The sequence below is a fragment of the Gouania willdenowi genome, chromosome 10, assembly GCF_900634775.1.
Source record: "Gouania willdenowi chromosome 10, fGouWil2.1, whole genome shotgun sequence".
Lineage (NCBI taxonomy): Eukaryota > Metazoa > Chordata > Actinopteri > Blenniiformes > Gobiesocidae > Gouania > Gouania willdenowi.
Window position 1 is genome coordinate 14,083,256 of NC_041053.1, and position 20,657 is coordinate 14,103,912.

Here is a 20,657-nt window from a genome sequence, read left to right on the forward strand (position 1 = left end):
ATTAAATATGGGTTATGTCTACATAATATTCATAAGGCCCACGAGTCCTCTGCTGTGGGCCATAACAAACATGCACACAGAGTAACGCAGACTTCGCTCTGCTTACCCAATGCTACAAGTTTTTTTTTACATGTTTCTCTATTTACTGGTTATACTTACAAGGACACGAACATTTGCTCTGCCTTGTTTGGTGTGTGAGGTCACTGCAGATGCTCCTTTAGTCAGTGAGAGCCTGCAGGCAAACCTGAGTCAGCTAACAATGACCGACCTCAACGTAGTGCATGGTTTTTATTTCAATGCTCAGCATCTTTTATATTAATTTTACATGCTTGTTTTTTTAGGAAACAATGCACAACATTATCAAGGCCATATTTTTGTAATTAAATTACATTTAAGTTCAATTTCTATTGTTGGCTTTGACGTCATTTTGAATTTTTTAATATTTTTGGGGTCATCAAAATATAAATATTGCATACATTTGTAATCCATGTCAAATGTAACCCTAAATATGTATTTGCTTGTGTGTGAGAAAACGTAATCCCAATAAAAGTAAATGAAAACAGGTTTGCTATGTGCTATAAATCAGGGGTTCTCAACCTTGGGCTCAGGACCCCATTGGGAGTCTCACGACTCCCAAGGTTGAGAACCCTTCCTATAGATGATACGATTAGATATCTAATCTTGCTTGAAAACACTTTTTCTTAAATATCCATATTTGATTTAATGACTTGTGATTATTTATCCCGTACTCTCCAAATAAATGTTGAAGGATGAAAGCAGGAAAATAATCCCTCATTACTCGGCAACAGTAATTAGTTAAGGGTAATGCCTTGAGATATTATTATTACCCATGAGATAAATTCAGATGTCACTGCAGCGCAAGTCAAGTAACAATAAGTAGAGAATATAAAGGCAAAGGCAAAAATACACCAGTAATAATCTGTAGAGATATTTGCTGTGCATTATTGATCCATACAGATCGCTCTTTATGAGATAAAGTTTAAATGAAAGCTTGGTTAAAGCTTTTAGCTTTTAACTGCATGTTGGTAAATAAAACTGAGTTCAAGTGTATATGCAATAAAAAATAATCTCACCTGTTCTCAATGAGAGGCAGAGATCAAATCTGTCTTCAAAGGGAAGTAGAAAATGAGATAAAAGGCTGCACTAAATAAAAAAGCTCACGTTTTATTGAACCTTTCAGGATCCTTTGGCAATGTCCTCAATAGCTCACGGATAGTTTTAGAAAACACGCTAACAAAGTCTATGATTGTGAAGGTAAAAACTGTTCCAAATGTCACCAATGACACCTTAACCGCAGAATAACTTGAGGATCCATTTTGTTCTGAGGCGTGATGGGATGGTCCACTTACTTCAATCTTCTTCTCATTTCTTCCTAAGGGGGAAACATTTAAACATATCCAGGACATTGCAGTGTCACTGCTGAGAACCATTAACCGAACTGTCATCACAATGGGACGAGAGCACGCCCTGATAGTGAGTACATGTCGCTTTACACGGGGAACAATACTGTCTAGGCACTAGGAGAGGAGTAGGCGTTGCTGAGGCTTTGAGCTTATTCTGAGGCTAGGAGGCTTCGTCTTCTTGATTCTTTTCTTCTTCTTCTTCTTCTTCTCTTCTTCTTCTTTCTTCTTTTTTTTCTTCTTCTTCTTTCTTCTCTCTTTCTTTCTTCTTCTTTCTTCTTTCTTCTTCTTCTCTTCTTCCATACATACATTATGATGTGACACAATAGGTGTAAAGCTTTTTTCTGCTGTACTTTGTTAATGTACGTTTGCACCGTGTGCATTTAAACCTTTTCATGGTTGTGTTTGAGGACCACGTTTGGTAAGTGAAGGATTTGAATAATGACGTGTTAAGAATTGTGACAGATGCATACGACTGGTTGTGTAACCTGAAGGATGGTGACCTAAAAATAAGCTGTGGAAATTCTTTAGCAATTGGTTAAAGTAGAGCAAGTGTTGTAACCCTCATAATCAGAAGCAGTTTTCTTTTTTTTTTAAACTGATGTCTATTTAAACTGATCAGTCACCAGTTAAAATGCAGCACGACCTGACTTTAAACATCAATAGTTACTCATCTTGTGTTTACACAATATTGCAGTGTGCTTCCTGTTAAACTACATCAAAATCTTTATTGATGTTGTTGCAAACTAGTCAATACACAACATCATTTTTTAATATTTATTTTTAAGTCCCCTTATGCTTCTTCACAGCGTTTCACTGTTACTCTAACATGGACCTGCCAAAGATAATTAGAGGGACATATGAAGTGATTCTTCAAAAATCATTAAAGCACATCAATGAAGTTGCTTTAGCAGCTCAGGACTGGTATCCTGTTTAGTGGAGGCTGAAGAGCCACACGTGTAGTCAATGGGGTGTTGAAAAAAATAATCAAAAATCAATGAATGGTAATTTAATCATTGATGATTATGAATCAATTCTTAAATTTCCAATAATCAATTCTATGTTTTACTTGCATTGAAGGTGCTGTGAGGTGAGGTAGTCAGAAGATAATTTTATATTTCAGCTGCTGACTGATATCAAATAGAAGGTATATCATCAGCAATAATGGAAAATTGAATCAACAAATGTTTATCAAAAACTGGTTTGTAATCGAGTCGAGACTTCAATAATTGGAATCAAATTATATCTGAAAACTGGGCTGTTTAACAATCCTTGTATCGTTCGTTCTTCGGATATTTCGTGTGTTCCCTTTCGCCAAAGAATTTCCCTGTAAATATCCAAATATTACACTAACAAAACAAGATTTTGTGACTAATATTTTGATTATAAATATCTGATTTGAGTTTTTTCTGTATTTTCGTTTTGGTTTCAAATCGGTCAAACAAAAATAACCGCACTGTTTATTTAGCTCCAAAGAACGAAGGATACACAGATTATTAATCAGCCTTAGTAGTCGACTCCTCGCTTTGGGTCATGGACATCTTCACAATTCAATTAAACGTGTCACTGATGCTGATGCAACATTGTTGCGCGCCATTTGCCACAAGTTGGCTCATTGATTATCTTCATTGCCTCTCATGAAGAGATTGTTGGATCGTTCCCATTTTTTTTATGCCCTTCAACTTTTCTATAGGCTGGTGTCCAGTGGTTTTACTCTGTTTTGCACCTTGAAGTGGCAGCGAGAGGTTCCAGCAACCACTGCTACTCTATTCAGGACAAGTATGTATAGAAAATGAATTATGTGCAACAAAGGAGAAGAAGCACTGCTTGCTAATTGGTTGGTGTAAGTTACCCCCAATTTCCACTGGATACGTCTCCACTGTGTTTCGTCTCCGCCACGCCACCCAAGCTGATAGGTTTACTCTTTAGTCTATGTGTTAATTTCCACCAGGTACGGTGCGCTGCGTATCCGGAGCCCTCCGGCAGGGATACGCAGGGCTTCGAAGCAGCAAATCAGCACAGAGCAAATACAGTGAAACAGGAAGTTAAGCACTTACTAAACATTAAAACATCCGATTACTTTTCAAAATAAAACACCAGATCATATTCCATCATATTATCTCTTCTCAGCTAAAAAAACAACAACAAAAGGTAAACTTTATATTTTAGTACTTTAAAACATGTAAAGCTGTGAAACTAAATAATGTAATATATACATATATGTCTGAAAAGTGTTAATGTGTTTCCCTGTCACCACTTTATCATTATTTATTTCTCTTTATTAATTTATGTTTCCTCTCCTTTCTCTATCTTTTTATGTTTTTCGTTCAATCTATTCCCCTCGCTCTATTAACCACATAAATGCCCGTCTGTGTCTGTACTTGTTTGTGAATATTGCTGCACTTTAATATTGTATATGTCATTGTAATTCACTGTTTTAAAAAACTGCGTTCTCGCGCGATTATGTAAATGTCGCGAGAACTCCTTGATCTCGTGACATCAACCAGACTGCACCGTGGCGCACTCAAAACGCAACCGGTGGGAGTTGCCGGACGGCGGACAGTGGCGCAAAATCGGATCGGAGCCGTGGCGCAGTGGAGACGTATCCAGCGGAAACCCCGGGTTTGGCTCACAAATCACCAAAAACTCACAGGAATTAGTAATGGTTTTGGATTGAGGCCCAACACTGTAAAAAGTGCGGGACTTTTAGAAAGTAGGGTACATCATGAATCAGTAGCTGCATTTCCATTACCCTTGGAAATGAGCAAAATCTAAATACCACAATAAAAACTGGTGATAGAAACACACCAGTATCGTTAAAAAAGTGTTTACACTTTCATGAGGCGGTTTTTTTGAGACGTTTCGATATTAAAATGTATCGTTAAAGCGCAATGGAAACACTTTTTTCACAATAACACGTCACATGACTTAACGTACCTGGTCACTTCTCTCCGAGAAAACCCGAAGAGGAGACCCATACATTTCTTTGCATTATACTTAATAATTATTACTGCCACATTAGACACAAAACAACAAAGTATTGCAGAGTGTTATCAGGAGGTTTGGAGCGTCCATGTTCCTGCAGAGAAATCTGATGGGATGAGATTTCACGGGCGTTACAAGACTCCAAAACAATCTTCAATGGAAACATGTTCAAAATGCAATTATACTTTGTCGAAAATTTTGAAATATTGCTTTTATTTTGAGAAAAACTGTAATATAACCTTGACTTCATGAGTCAAAATAGGGTTAAAACTCTTTAAAGTACCCACATCAAAATATTTAGCATATGGTTGATAATAAAGGATTGAATCATTCACCCAATCACTCAACATTGATAGAGAACTTTAATTTCACATTATATCCTTAAGTTCCTACCATAATGTCTCTTAATTTATAATATAAACTTCCATCGTTTAGCAGAACCAGTGAATGACCTTTGGTTTCACCTCCTTAGTTTGTCTCTGTCGATATCCTTGAAAATCGTGGAATGTTGCTAAAATAACAAATCAGTAAAATCATTTCCAAAGTGCTGTTATATTTAAACTTGTCTCTGCTTACTGCTGTAATTTGGCTGTGAAGATTATTTCCCAGCTCATGCGTCAGTATTTCCGTCCAAAATGCCAAACAGTGCAGCTGCCTCACAACCAAAAACTCAGTCCTTCACATTTCTGCGGGAAAAATGTGAAAAAAGGGATTTTCAGGCCAGAGTTGATCTCAGTTGATCCCCTGAAGACCGGCCTTCACAGAGAAAGAGTGGGTGAGCTCCTCCTAAGTCTTCCTCTCAGATGGGTTTACAAAGAAAGTTCAGCCGCTCGTTTGCTCCTCGTGTCCTTCTGTAGGGCATTTCATTCCTCTTCTATCCATTCTTTGTTGAAAATCGGCCATTTACTGCATCTCTACAACTGCACTGCCTAGCCCACGTTAGAGGGATACATCATCAACACTCTCAGTCCTTTGGAAAGTAATTCACACAGGCTGCACAGATTTAGAGCCACCAAAAGCACTTTTTACGTAGTTTCTTAACACGGGCTTTTGCACTGGTGGAGGAGGAGGAGGAGGAAGAAGAGGGAGCCGTCGTGGACTTGGACAGAATTGGTGCAGGCACATCATATTCTCCTTCAAGGACCTCCATGACACCTTGGAGACGTCCCTCCTGCTGACGGAAGTCATGCTCCACACTGAAGAGAACAGAGGACAGTAGAGAAATGAAGGGGGAGGTAAAGACGAGTGCTGCTAAATGAGCTCCTATTAGTGTCCAAAGGTCATTTATAACAGTGACACTATAATAGTGCAACCTTTTTACCTACACCCTATTTCATTTTCATGAAGTGGTATCAAGTGAAGACCTGCTCCCACACATTCCCATTGGTCTCAGCTCAGCACTCATTTCACCACGGTGGTGTTTTTCTGCTCTTCATGCATCAGTAGATCACAGGCAGGTGAGATGAGAGGAGTGGGAGGAGAGTGAAAACCAGTGGACGATATAGCAGAGAAGCTTTTGCACAATGAACGAGGGAAAAAATGAGCTGCAACTTTATTTTTTTCACTCCTCTGATCTGTTCAAAGCACACTCATAGAATGCCGCCACCCCCCACCCCCCCCAACTCCGACACATATTTTCATCGCTCGGTTCTCTTAACCTCTCTCTGAAGCGTGTTGCTGCAGGTTTTAGTGCTGTACAATCCTCAGCAGTGTTGATTTGGGTTTGGTTTTAGTCATTGCCATTCGACTAAATTGCTGCTGAGGGTGCATTCACACTTAAGGACCTTAGAACATTTAAAATGCTCTAGAATTTGTTTGCTCGAATAATCCTCCTTGTTTGTGCAGTGTGAACGTGCATCAGACAGACACATTCTAGGGTTGCTTTCACACCAGTTTAGTCCCTGACTCGGTCCAAATGGGTGGAGGACAGCTGATAACTTTATCACCTTGGTTATCACGGTTTACATTCAGAGCGCAACTTCTGATCTGTTCAAAACAGCCTCTGGTGCAGTTCCATGAGGTAACCACTTGAGGGCGCCGTTACTGGAGTAGCGACTTCTCAAGGCAGAAAAACAGAAAACTAAAGAAGAGGCTCTGATCTATGGGTCAGAAACTTCTGTCTTCTCCATTTGTTCTTAACCAAAATTCAACAATGGAGCAGCGAACATTTGCCGTGCTTTTGGTGGTTTTAAAGTCCTGTTTTGCGGCGTTGCCGTTTTTTCTGATCACCCACAATGCAGTGCGCTCGACATCGTTGCCGGCGATACTTCCTTTGCTTGATCCGCTACAAGAGAGGTTGTGTTCATGGCGCTGCTAATCGCTCTAGGCTTTGATTGGAAGCACTCCAAGGCCGACAGAAACAATCGCTCTAGAATTCACCCGTTTGATCCGCTCTAGACTTTGTTTGCATGTTCACACCGACCAAATGAGATGGAGTATCAGAGAAAACAAAACCTAGAGCATTTTAACCACTCGGTGTGAAAGCACCCCTAGAGGGATTGTTTCTGCCTGTTTCAGTGCATTTCCAATCGAAGTCTACATTTTTTGACAATAACTAGACTATGACAAATTAATAAAGAAAAAAAAAAATGGGATGAAATCCAATCAGAACTGAGTTACTTTTTCTACTTTTGTTACATGGATGGCAGGACCAACCTTAATATCATCCATTATCTGCTTGATAAATGGTAACTCTTATGCTTTATATTTTAGTCAACTATATCTATAACAGATTTAGTCGACTAAAATCTTAATGTCGTTAGTTGAAATTATAACTGACATAGTCCTGATGAACTAATAAACTTATTTTATTCAAAAGACTGAGAATAAAACTATATCAACACTTCCTGTGAAAATGAACATTGGATCACATCAAATCTGATTGGTTTTCATCTCTCTTTAGTTTTTATTTGTTGAAGAAAATATCAATATATAATTTCCGTTCCCATGTACTTTTTTTAGTCATAGTCTCGTTATTGTCACTCAAAATACATTAGTTGACAATGATGAAAATCTTTTGTGAGCATAACAAACACATGCTCCTCAGCTGTATTTCCTTTTCCTAGCATGTGTGCATGTGAAGAAGCTTGTTATAGCTTGTTTAGTTGGATGGTAGAGGCGGGGCTGCTTAGGGGGCTGGCATCTGGAGCTAATGAGGCTCATGATTAGGATGGAGGGCGGCTATGCATCCCTTCTTTCACCTACTGTATATCCCAACATCCTGCGACAGAAACACTGATTAACACACCGAGCACCAAAATATTATATCTGGAGACTTGTGAAATGCAAAGAAAACTGAACTGGGACTTCTGGGATTGGATCAACAAAGGAAAGATATGTTTTAATATTGGATCGTGAGGGGGTTTGGGTAGAATAATGGTAAGAAGGAAAAACAAGAAGATAAAAGAGTATAGGAGTGTCACCAGAGAGAGGAGAGCAGAAGTGTGGGTGCCTTAAGGAAGCGAGTGGTAATAGAAGGAGTGAGCAGAACGAGTGAATAGATGAGCACATAAGAGCTGTGGTCGGCTCTCAGAATGTCAGATCACGAGCATGAATAAGTAATAAAGCTCAGACTGTGCATACATCCAAACACATTGTTCTACACACCACATGCTTGTCGTGTTTGTGCTTCAGTAGTCCCATGTTTACATCACGGTCTATCTCGATCTTTAACTTACGTCTAAATCTACTTCTTTACGTTTTCCACAAGCATCAACAGAACTCACTGACTGCTATTAATGGGACTGTGGAAACAGTCATAGAATATTTATATTTTAGTTTATTTTGCAGTGGCGAGAAAAGGGCCGTTCTCTCTCCCTCTATGTGATAGAACAGGGGTTCTCAACCTTGGGGTCAGGACCCCAGTTAGGGGTCACGAGACACTGGGACAGGCCGACAAGAACCTAAAAATGTTTTGTCAATATTCTGAGCCCATTTTTGCATACTTTTACCATTTTTCTGCTACTAAACCAAACTTGCTGTATTCTAATCTATTTTCATCACTTTTTCTTGCTCCTTTTAATGTATTTTTGCTAAATTACTCCCATTTCTGGCACTTCTCCATCAAATTTCAATGCCTGTTCTGCACATTTTTTCCACTTTCATAACATTTTCGGCACCTGTTAAACCTTTGCACCACTTTTCCCATGTTGCGTAGGTTGACCCATTATTGTCACTTTTAACCGCTCATATTTTACGTTTTTTTTGTGCTAATTTAACCACATTCACGATTTGTCATGCCCATTAATTCAGATTTTTTAGATGCGCGTGTCGTTGTGAGGTGCTTCATTAAATTTGAGTTGTTTGCAACGAATATCGACAAAGTCTTCACTCCTGGATATAATGAACACTTCACATTCACGTTCTTGCCTTTGACCACAATTAATTTAAAGTAGTGTTTGTATCGTCATCTTAAAAATGCCAACTTTTCATCAGACTGCTCCACGCTCACCATCTCTGCTGCTTCTTCAAATTTGTAGTGGTTGTGTGTGTGTGTGTGTGTGTGTGTGTGTGTGTGTGTGCGTGTGCTGGCACATGTGTAAAAACACTGGCTCTGATTGGCTACCATGGAACATGATGCCACCTTAGCCAATCACAATCGCTGACCTTGTTTTTAACCCACCTCCTCACTACAGCTGCGTATGAAGCCAGGGGTGCTTCCGGATAACAGTTTATTCAATCAATGCATGTAATGCACCGCGTTACCGGCGTTGTAATGGCGTATAAAGTAATTAGATTACCCCATTACTGAAAAAAAAAATGCTGTTACCTAACAACGTTATCTTTAAGATGACTAAATACTATTAAGCAAATGATAATAATAAACTTCCTAAATGTGGTTATAACAGATTCATAGAACAATGGACCATCATTTTGCTGACTTTATGGATCAGACACAAAAATCTCTCCCCTTTATTCCCCCTTATAGATGGCCCTGTCTACACAGGTTAGTGGGGGTCCCCGGTCTCTGAAACCTTTATTTTGGGGGTCGTGGGCAGAAAAGGTTGAGAACCCCTGTGATAGAGGACAGTAAAGTGTGATGTGAATACGTGCCTGAATGTGTTTTACAAAGGATGTTTGAGCTGTTGAACACTTCCTGTCCCTCGTGTCTCTCATCTTAAAGATTAATGAGCACCGACAAAAGCCAAAACATCTTCAGGCAACCAGCCCCCATCAACACCTCCTTTTCACCACAAATCATTAGGATTGATGTGTCCGTCCCAGTCGTAATTCATCGTCTCATCGCATGTCTCTTCTTCTTCTTCTTCCTCTTCTTTCTACCCTTTACCCACAACTCCTCTGAGGTTTGATAAGGCAGGTGAAGCGCAGCTCGTGTCCTTTTAACATGTTTGTCAAACTTAAACTGCTGAAGATAAAGATTTTACACAGAAAAAGGAAAGAGATGAGTATAGACTTTCCCACATCTTTGTCTCGTCAGTGTAAAAGGTTGTATGCAGTAAATTGTTCTTACATAATCTGTGCATGAAGGTCTAATTTCCTGTTGTTTAACTAATTTCCAAGTGTAGACACGAGTGAATATTGCATGTGTGCACCCAGAAAGTGGGACAGGAAAGAGAATCTTAGCGATGAGGGAAAGATGATGACATTTTACAGATTTCAATGATGTCGCATATGCAGTTGCTTTTGGAAAACAGATTCTTTCGAGGCTGACATCACAGTTTAATTTGTTGTATTCTTATTTAATTATCTTATGTATTCATTTATCTGTTTATTTTGAAAAATTACACTTTGTTCAACACTATTTATATGAAAACTGTGTGTAATTCAACTAATAAAAAGAGATGTAATAGTTTGTACACACGGTGAAATTGCCAGCTTGCAGCATCATGGGGGACACAAAACACAAAGGATTTCTTTAACTTTTTTTAGTTTTTGCTGTTATTGCTTACTTATAATTTGATAAACTATCTGACATCATGTGGTACAACTCATGCAATCTGTGATCCAATACCACAGCATACATTTAGCTATGGAAGGAAAGGTGATATTGATTAACCCCAGATAATTACAGAACTCATTTACCGTAATGGATCATTGTAATTAAGTTGTAATAACTTCTATTACAACATCCAAGATGTGCTCTCTTACTGTGCGTTGACAATGATCTCTTTAAGCTATAATCACCATCAATCTTCTGTGGGTCATTTATTATTTTACTCCCTTGTATATATATATATATCTTAACTACTGTTGTTGGATGGAAGCCAGTTGTTGTTTGGTAAGTAAAGAAAAATGTGCTTCATAAAGCATCAATTGTGTTTGTGTGCATCAGTGATAAGAGGCAGTCCATATGGATCTATAGGTGTACGTCTTCTGTGGCACTATGTCCCTTCGGTACTCATTATCCCTTACTGGGATACACAGCCTGCTGTGTTAATTAGGATTAAAGGGAGAAGAGAATGGGCCGAGCCAATACGATGTTGGATCCAATAAGTGGGAGAAAGTGGCTCTAGCTTTGTTTCCATTGCCCTTGGAAATGTGCAATAAACTAGGAATGGAAACACCTGATTTCGAAAAAACACCCAAATATTGCAAAAAAGTTTTTACACGTTCATGAAGAAGTTTTTTCAGACGTTTCCATATTGAAATGTATCGCAAAAGCTCAATAGAAACACAAAATTACACATCACAGGACGTGACGTACCTGGTCACATGACCCCTTTTCTCCGAGAAAACATGGCACGTGTGGACAGAAGAGGAGATCGAGACATTTCTTAGCATTATACTTGAAAATTATTACTGCCATATTAGACAGCAAACAACAAAGGAATGCAGAGTGTTATACGATGGTTTGGAGTGGCCGTCTTCCTGCAGCAAAGTCTCGCGGGATGAGATTTCACGAGAGTTACAAGACTTCAAAACAACTTTCATTGGAAACACGTTCAAAGCACGATTATACTTTGTCTGTGTTGGAAATGACATGCTATGTACTATGCACTACAAACTCAATGAATATATACTGTCTACTATACACATTAAATTATGATTAGGATGATGAGCGTTACCACTCAAGTATATTTCCAAATTTCCCAAGATGCATTTGTAACCTACAATGACAAAAACCTGAAGCACACTGAGGCTAAATATCTGTGTTGATTCTCCACCTTTGAAAGTTCTGAAAACATTTTAAATGAGAAAGTGACTAAGTAGAATATCAACATGTGTTCATTTGAGCCATAAAACTTGTGTAAACACATTTCATTGCAACATTTTGGGAATTTTTAGAGACCCTCCATTGTGCTACTGACAAAGCTACCGGTTAACTTCAAAATAAGTTGCTTTTGTTTTGAAATGGGGATGTTTGATTTTTAGCTTAAAGCCGGCCCCAGGACCATTTTACGTTCCGATCGCAAAGCATCATGGGACAGTTGAGTATGACGAGTGTACATACTTAAAAAACGTCCCTATATAGTATACGTCTGGGTATTTCATAGGGATGTCCCATTACAACTTTTTCATTTCCGTAATGATACCGATATGACAGCCTTGCGTATCGGCCGATACCAATATTGATCCGATATCAGCATGAATCATACATAGTTTTTTTTTATAATAATAAAGAAAATAATAATTACTTTTATTTGTAGTGTGGAATGTTAGAAAAAGCTTGATCATGTGATGTTACTCAAACAATAGTCAGCAACAGTAGGTATGAGAAAAACTGACCCATTTATCATTAAACAATTGGTTACATACATTTTAACCTTCAACACAACATCTACAGTATTCTACAATTGAATAAAATAAATGAGAAATAAATTTGGAAAAAATAAAATAAAAAAAAGAAATCGGAAAATCCGGAAATATTAATCCGAGATTCGATGTTCGTTTTCAAGCTAATATCGGACCGATATCGGATTGGGACACTCCTTGTATTTCATGCATGCTCAATATTTTCATACTATCGCGCAACATACTAATTTTAACATCAGACTTAGCATGAGTAGTATGTAACTATGACATTTACAACACAGCCTTTGTCGAAACTTCAGAAATATCGCTTTTATTTTGTAAAAAAAAAAACTGTAATTAAAACACAACTAGTGATCGAAGGCTGAAACAGATGTTTTGAAGAAAGGAAGATAAAAGACGATTCATGTACATATAGGTACAATCCCAGTCTGGCCCAGCGTTGGTCTGTTTCTTTTTAATTGTTCTTAATAGAGAACAAACATGCACGTGTTCTCCTGTGAGAGCTGTGATTATAGCTTCGGAACGTGACGGTTGTAGTGGAGACAGAACGTCCAACCTAAAGCAGTTTAATTGAAAGCTGGAGATTAAAGAGATTGTGCCGGCATGGGATAAAAAGATGGATATGTTTACATGACGTAAAATATGCGTATAAGAAGTGGGCTAGGTGGAGGTTTGTGTGTGTGAGCGGGGGGTAATACATTTCTGTAAGATGCAGTAGATCTTAGATTGCAATTACCTATTTAGGTCACATGTTGGAGAGACGAGTGAAACTGCAGAGACATTTGGGCAGTGAATGAAACTCCAGGCTCCAACAAAAGAATGTGTTATGTGCAAATGATTTGGTGTAATAGAGTATCTGATCTTTGATATTGCCTGTGTTCATTTCAATGTTAATGGGGGGGGGCTCCACTCTCAGATTCACTGACTTCCTATAATTGCAATGCATGAGTTGTGCAGTTTTCAGAGATAAAATCTTGCGTTGCTGAATGAGGGATAAAAAAAAAAAAAAAGGGAAAATCCTGAGCGAACAATTAGAAAGAAGTCTTCCAGTTTTCCCATGGGTGTGTGCAGTGCTTATATATCCTTGGGTGAGAATGAGATGTCATTGGAGGACTATGTGATATACAACGTTGATGATGTTTATCACGTTACCTGTAGATGATGCAGGCCGTCCTTTGGCAAGTGGAGCAGTTGTTAATGTCCTGACCAGTTCTGTATGAGCTGCGACTGCAGGAAAAACGCACGACAAACATGAAAATCCCAAAATATGTCAAACAGTTCTATATAGATTCAGGGTTGAGGTCAAATACAATTGTTAATTGCAGTTACGTCTTCAATTACAACTCAATTACGATTACGTTGACTGGTGTTTTTTCCCAATTACCATTAAAATTACAATTATTCTTTTTCCCCTAAAAGTCAATTAAAATGACATTGTCAATTATGAAATTTCAAATACAATTAATCACAATTACTGAGTCTGAAATAAAAAACGCTATAAAACATAACCTTCCTCTTGTGTTAGCTTTCTGTTAGCATCTCTCATGATAACGGGTTAGTTTTGACCCAATCAGCTGTAAAATACATTAAAAATATTATCTATCAGCTAATTAGTTTTTCATCCCTTGTTAGGCTTCCTAATCAATGAATATTCATATTTTTAATGTGGACATCTGAGCCTTTTTTCTGTCAGTTTACCCTTGATTTAAGTTATTTTTAAATGGTAAAAAGAGAACTGACAGGTAAGCTTGATATGTGAAATATGACAGTTTTTTTAATAGAATTTCCATGCCAATTACATTTACAAAGTCAATTATTTGAAATTTAAAAATTGTAATCACATCATCTTGTAATTAATTATCAATTACACAATTGTAATTTTAATTGACCTCAACCCTGGGAGTTATATAAGTCAGGTCATTGCATTTTTCCTTACCAAAAACTAAATATAGTAATAAATTCATGTTGCAAAAAAAAATATGCATTTCACTTCTGTGTAACCAATCCTTTTTTTAAACTGGAGAGGTTGGATTTTTGAGGACACGAAAAGACAAATCAAAGACACATAGAGAGACTGTGGTACTTGCTTCACAGTTTTTCTTTCCAGTGCTTCATATCAAAGGCAACGACTGGAAGCAGAGATGACTATTTGGATGACAAACTGTAAGAAAATTAGTCGAGCTCAGTGACAACCTTTCAGCTCGAGGAGCCCAATTAAAGTTCCTCCATTACTGGCACAGCATCTGATCCACTTACTCCCTTTTATTCACTGCTTCTCCTAACTGCTCACTTTTTTATGACTTTGTCAGCCTTCTTTAGTGTCTTTCTCTCCCTCTCTGTCTTAATGCCTCACCAGAATCTTCATCTGCTCCTAGTCTTTCCTCATCACAGAGAGATGTGCACGTCTTTCCATTGAGGACCTAAAAAGGTCCAATAGTCCCAGATATTGAGTCAAGCATCCCTATTGTGCAGATTTAACATTATTCAATAGTCTGAAATAAATTAGTTTAGTGCTAGACATCTGTTACCTGTTGACAGTGTTGGGGTCAAATACATTTTCCAATTACAATTTGTAAGGTTTTTCTCTAACTTCTTCCCGGATCTCCGAGGGACAATTGTAATACTATTTCAGTGTATTTTATTCTAAGTTAGTCACAAGTCAAATTTAGCAGCAGGCCTGCTGTTTCTGCCAACAGAAAAGATCACACGCAGGCGAATAAAGTGTGTCCAGAGAATTGGGGGTAGACATTTTATCTTATTGGGCTGGGCGTACCCCGTACAATAGTTTGGTGTGTGTGTAAGAAGTTTGGACCAGTTATCAATCACATCACAGACCAACCCCTCATGCTGACATATGCTAAAATGGAACAGGTCCTCAGAGATAAGAACTGGTAGAATAGAGAAGAAACCTAAAATACACATTTTAAATTACTTTAAGTTTTCAATTATCCATCTTCAATTATGATTACAGTGATGGACATGTTTTCCATTTATGAATAAATTAATATAATGCTTTCTTTCCCTGAAAGTCAATTACAATTACATTCTCAATTACTAAAGTTCAATTAAAATGTTACTAACTTTTATTTGCATCCCCTTTATATGAGTGCTTTTGTATGTGTGTGTACGATGTCGTTTAGGAATATTTACATATGCATTTTAGTGCATTGATTATAGTATATTATCTAAAACTAGGCACAAAAGTTTGATGTTAACAATAGTTATCAACTTTGTCTAAAACATCAGTTACATTCACAGTATTGTAACTTATTATAACTTCATTACAATTAATTTGACCATCATTTTTTACCAATTACAATTCAAATAACAATTATTATTCCTCCCTGGAATTCAATAAAAATTATGTTCTCAATTACTAAAGTTCATTTGTGGGAAACTTTTTTTTTTTTGTGAGACAACTTGACATTAAGTTTGATTCAATTGTAATTGAAAATTTTTATAGAATTTCCATGGTAATTACAATTAAAGTCAATTATTTGAACTCAATTACAATTCTATTATGGTTACAATGGCAAATTACAATTATAATTCTGACATAATTTAAAATAGCTATAAATTACACAATTACAATTGTAATAGACCCCATCCTAGGCTTGACATTAACACCAGCCTTCTCCTTCTTAGCGTCAAGTTTGTTAAATAATAATTCAAAAGAAAAAAGAACATTTAAAAAAAACAAAATAATGATAATAAGATATTTCAAACAATGCTATGCTTCCACCTTTGTGGGAACAGTCACTCCCATTAAGACGCTTTGAGATGAATTGGAAAAGAAATTGCAGGCCAGCCAGACCATCTTGTTCACCATCAGTGCCTGACCTTATAAATGCTCTATGAAATGAATCGGCAGGAATTGTCCAGAAATACTCTAACATCTAATAAAGCCTTTATAGGAGAGTGGAAGCTGTTAGAGACCAACTCTTTATTAAAGCATTAAAACAGCTGGCTGTTGGGGAACCTGTCGTCCAAATATTTTTGTCAATATAGGGTATGATGTTTATGACGTTAACTGGAGAGCACATAAAAGATTCAATAAAATCCAGCCCTAGATTGGATAGATTTTACATAGAACTTTCCAGACTGCACAACAAGTCGATATCAAATGCAGCAGAGCAGGGAAACATTTATAGGATTGATTAGAGGTTGAACTCATAAAACTGCTTGCATTGTTCTTTGATTCAAACACAGCGCCCTTTCATTACGCGCAATGTCTTTTATGTCTAAATCTTAACAGACCAATAGGAATGTTTTCAATGAGTGACAGATAAAAAGAACTAGACGATAACAGTCACTTCTGAGGTCAATTTAGAAACTCTAATAATTAGTATGTAAGGACTGTGAAGGAAGCGTGCGAGAACATGCAAACACCACACAAACAGAACAAAGGCTTGAATCCATGGTTTACATATGTAACCAGTGACGCTAACCGCTGCCGCCCTAAAACTTTATTATAGCCCATAAAAACCCAATCGGAGGTAAACATTTAATAAGCTGTTGTCTTAAACATATCATGTGGTCGGATATGGATGTATGGCACAGTCGCACACATTTGCATTCAAAAGGATTGTAAATTTACTACAACTGCATTCAGCCAGTGGTTTTTAACGCTGTCAAGCCACGGTCTTGCGTTGTTAAATTGTCTGTCAGCAAAACACCTGAATATATTGAAAATGTAATCACTGAGCTTTGCACAAAGCCGAAAAGCAGCTACTCATCTGTTCAGGTGTGTTCAAGCAAGAACACGAAAAACAAAACACGCAGGAAAATTACTTTCCAGGAGCAAGAATTACGTGAGATTGCAGTTTGCCTTGTAAATAAACTCAGGCACAAAAGTTAACGCTGTCTATTTGTCAAACCTGGGCAGGGTTGGGGGTCAATTAAAAGTGTCATTGCGTAATTGATAATTAATTACAGTTATGACATAATTATAATTGGACTTGAAAAATTATGTTGCTGTTGTAATTGTAATTGAATTGTAATTGAGATCAAATAATTTACTTTGTAATTGACATGGACATTCTATCAAAAAATGTAAATTCTATGGTAATTGAATCAAAGGCAAACCTGGCTTACACATACGTAGTTAACAATTATTAAAATATGTTTCATATCAAGTTTATCTGTCAGTTCTCTTGAGGATTATTTTACCATTAAAAAAGAAAAAGAATAAGAAAATCTAGGGGTATACTGAGAGAAAAAGGGCTCAGACACCCACGCCAAAAATATAAATACCACTACTTTCATTGGTTAGGAAGCCTAACTAAGTACCCAAAAGATGAGAAACAAATTGGATGATAGATCATTGTTTTTAGTGTATTTTAGAGCTGATTTCAGATTTAATGGGTGAAAACCAAGCCGTTATCATAAGAGATGCTTGCAGATTTAGGGCTCAATAATTATGATTAATTGTAATTAAACTTTAGTAATTGAGGATGATATTGTAATTGACTTTCAGGGAAATAATCATTTTAATTGTAATTGGGGAAAAATGCTGGTCACTGTAATCATAATTGAATTGTAATCGAACATTAATAATTGATAGCGTAATTGTAGCTGAAAAATGTTGTTGAACCCAACCTTGGTCCTGGATGATACAGATAACACGTATTTTGGGGAGCTTTTGGTTAGTGATCTGTACTCAAAAGATCACAGATTAATGGAAGAAGAATTGTGCATGAACTTCAAAAAGAAAATGTATTGATTAGAAAAAAGGACAGTAGACAGGAGTATGTGAGGGCAAAAAAGAGAAAACACAACACAGATGTGATGGAGAGGCTGATTAGACAGAGCGAGGGCGAAGATTCAAGACTCCACAAAGAGGAAAAAGTGTGATGTGTTGGTGCAAAGAAGTCAGAAAAAGGTGTTAATTAGGAATCATAGCAAGACACATGAATGAACTGCGATGGACAGGTTTTTTAAAGGCCTTCAAAGAACTGAAGTTGTTGTCGGAACGCCCACTCGGATGGAGGAAGTGAAGATGATAAATGTACAAGAGCGGTATAGTGAAGGAAAGTCAAATGTGTTGCTATAATAGGATAAAACAAAGTAGATTGCTATAGTTCCCATGAGGCAGGATCATACACATGCACTATAACCAATCTATTTATGTGTCAAGATAAAAACTATACAACAATCCCTAAAAGTCACTCTGTTGTCTATGTTTTGAGTCTCTTATGCTTTTTTTTCAATCAATATCTCCACCTTTGATTTATCTCTAACGATTACGTTGTTCCTATGGTTTTCCACAGCTGTCCTACAAGCTCCCAGTGTCTATACCTCTTTGCCTCTCCCCATTCCCCCATTCCTCACCCTTCAGTCAAGGCTTTGCTCTTCTCCAGGTCTTGAATCACGTTAAGCAGCACCTTAATCTTCTCCTGATTGGACAGTAGGCTCTCCTCTACATTCTGCAGCTGCTTCTCTAGTCCACGCGGTGCGTTGACCAAGTGTCCGTCCTTCAGTCCGCCTGGAGCCCCGTTACATTGTGCTTTCACATGAGTCTTACAAGGCAGAAATTGCTCGTCCAACGATTTGCTTTTCTGCTTCACGAACTGCTTAAGTTTGATACCTTCTTGTGGTGGTTTGGTTTTATCAGTAATGTCCTGGCTTTTGGTGTGTGCGACAGGTGTGACTGGTTTGGAAAGGCATGTTTTGGGAGAAAGTTTTGGTGGAAGAGGTGGCATGTTGTTAGATTTTGTATCATTTTCAAATGAAGGAGTCTGAGAGCGTGAAGTCCTGTGGACCGGAGTGTGTGTGTGCTCGTCTGCATGCTGGATTTGGGCGAGAACGTGCCTGTGTTTTTCTGGTACCTCTGCAGTTGCTACGTGTGTTGTGTCCGTTTCACAGTGCCCGTGCGTGTCCGTCGTTTGTGTCGCAGAGTCTTTGTAATTAGAGAATTCGGCCGAGTGTGGCCTTGTCTGCTGCTGTGAGTCCTTGGTTCTGCTCTGGGTGTGGTTGGACTGTGAGCTGTGGGTTTTTGGTATAGTGTGTGACAGTTGTGGTATTTGTGTGGTCTTTACAGACGGGTGCCTGTGTAGGCTGCCCGTGTCTGTGTTTTTGATGTGTGTCTTATAGTTCACGGAGGCATAGTCTTTCTTCGATTGGCTGTAAGCCATTGATGGTTTCCGTGGAGGATTAGGTAAAGTCTGGCTTGCTGTTACATTATTGACTTGCCTCCTGCGACACGCTCCAGTGCACGGTGTCACCTGCGACCGTCTCCTCCCACATGTTCCACAAAGGCGATTCGGGGAATTAGCCATGACCCGGCATGGTCGAGGTGGTGTGGCATGTACCGTGGTACAAACACTTGAAGTCTTTAAAACTGAACGATGGCCCTCTCCTCGGAGAGACTGAACTCTTCTTTTTTCCTGTGTGGGCTCTTTGCTTTCTGCGCTCTCACAACAAACCCCTCCCACTGCATCAGAGGCCACCACGCTCCCATTAGTGTAGCGAGCTGTTCTTTTACCTCGAGCTTCCTGGGAGTTTGTTCGTACAGTTTTAATCTGGCAGTAAACGCTGCTGCCCGACCCCTGTGACCCCATGTCGTCCAGTGCCAGGCTGTTGATCTCGTTCTGAGAGGTCTCCTTTGACACTGGTTGACTGACGCCGTCACCTGTGATCACCTCCCCGGTCTCAGCCCTTGTTGTTTTTTCTGTAGTTATTAAAACTGCCTGATGTGTGTTTGCCGAGTGATTGAGTCTTTTGATGGAGGGAAGAGTCCGCAGTCTGGGAGTTGTCTGCACCCCAACACTGCACAGAGGGCCCCATCTTGCCCCAGCAAGAGGAACCCCCAGGGCAGGTACCGGATTTGTTGGGTCCGCCACCCTTCGACCCATACTCCCCTGCAGGTTGGCTCAGCCCCCAGAGGAGCTGAAAAGGAACGCAGCAAATAGTGGCATTCAGTTCAATTATAGCCAAAAAAAAGATGCGGCTGCTTCCAGTTTTATTGACCCAACTTACATTGGGTACTTTGTGGACCCAGTGATAGAGTTTGTAGGTTGAAAACTAAGACAGGAATTCAATATCCAATCAGGCTTGAAACTGCTGGTGTTCTGTATTTAATGGCCTTCTTTTAAGTTTCGCTACTTCTAATCTGATGTATATATCAAAATTCCTTTTCTTTTGCGACCGACGGCCCACGGATGACGAGTTGGAGTGCTTCTCCAAACACTTCTGGTTTGTCCTGAAAAGAAGAAAAAAAAAATGAGTGAGAGAAATTCAATGAACAAGAGAAACAGAAGGAGACAGAGAGACTAGGAACAGAAACATCGTCTCGACTGGAGGAGAAGAACATTTGGTAGGCAGAGGAGAGTTAAAAAGCTTGAATCTTAAGGCAAGGCAAGGCAAGGCAAATTTATTTGTATAGCGCATTTCATACTCAAGGCAACTCAATGTGCTTTACATATTAAAACATTCAATTGTTTAAAATCAATAAGAACATTTAAAATCATCAGTAAAATCAATTAAAATCATCAGTAAAATCCTCATGACATCAACAACATGACCAAAAATCTGTCAACT

At 38.4% G+C, this 20,657-nt stretch overlaps 2 protein-coding genes across 5 annotated transcripts in view; one reads left to right on the forward strand and one right to left on the reverse strand.

Annotated features, from left to right (window-relative positions):
• Positions 1-20,657, forward strand: part of dock2 (dedicator of cytokinesis 2) — a 223,951-nt gene that overhangs the window by 116,158 nt on the left and 87,136 nt on the right. For all 3 annotated transcript variants that reach the window (XM_028459358.1, XM_028459359.1, XM_028459360.1), the window contains one exon: positions 1,399-1,494. In XM_028459358.1, the coding sequence (XP_028315159.1) occupies positions 1,399-1,494 (96 nt within the window). The remainder of the gene's footprint in view (positions 1-1,398; positions 1,495-20,657) is intronic.
• Positions 4,873-20,657, reverse strand: part of insyn2b (inhibitory synaptic factor family member 2B) — a 33,656-nt gene continuing 17,871 nt past the window's right edge. The window contains exons 2-5 of one of the 2 annotated variants that reach the window (XM_028459362.1): positions 20,097-20,319; positions 18,450-20,006; positions 13,272-13,346; positions 4,873-5,602 (exon numbers count right to left, since the gene is read on the reverse strand). In XM_028459362.1, coding sequence (XP_028315163.1) covers positions 5,410-5,602; positions 13,272-13,346; positions 18,450-19,972 — 1,791 coding nt within the window. In that variant the 5' untranslated portion in view covers positions 19,973-20,006; positions 20,097-20,319 and the 3' untranslated portion in view covers positions 4,873-5,409. Of the gene's footprint in view, positions 5,603-13,271; positions 13,347-18,449; positions 20,320-20,657 lie in introns of both variants that reach the window. The other variant, XM_028459361.1, reaches the window with a different exon arrangement.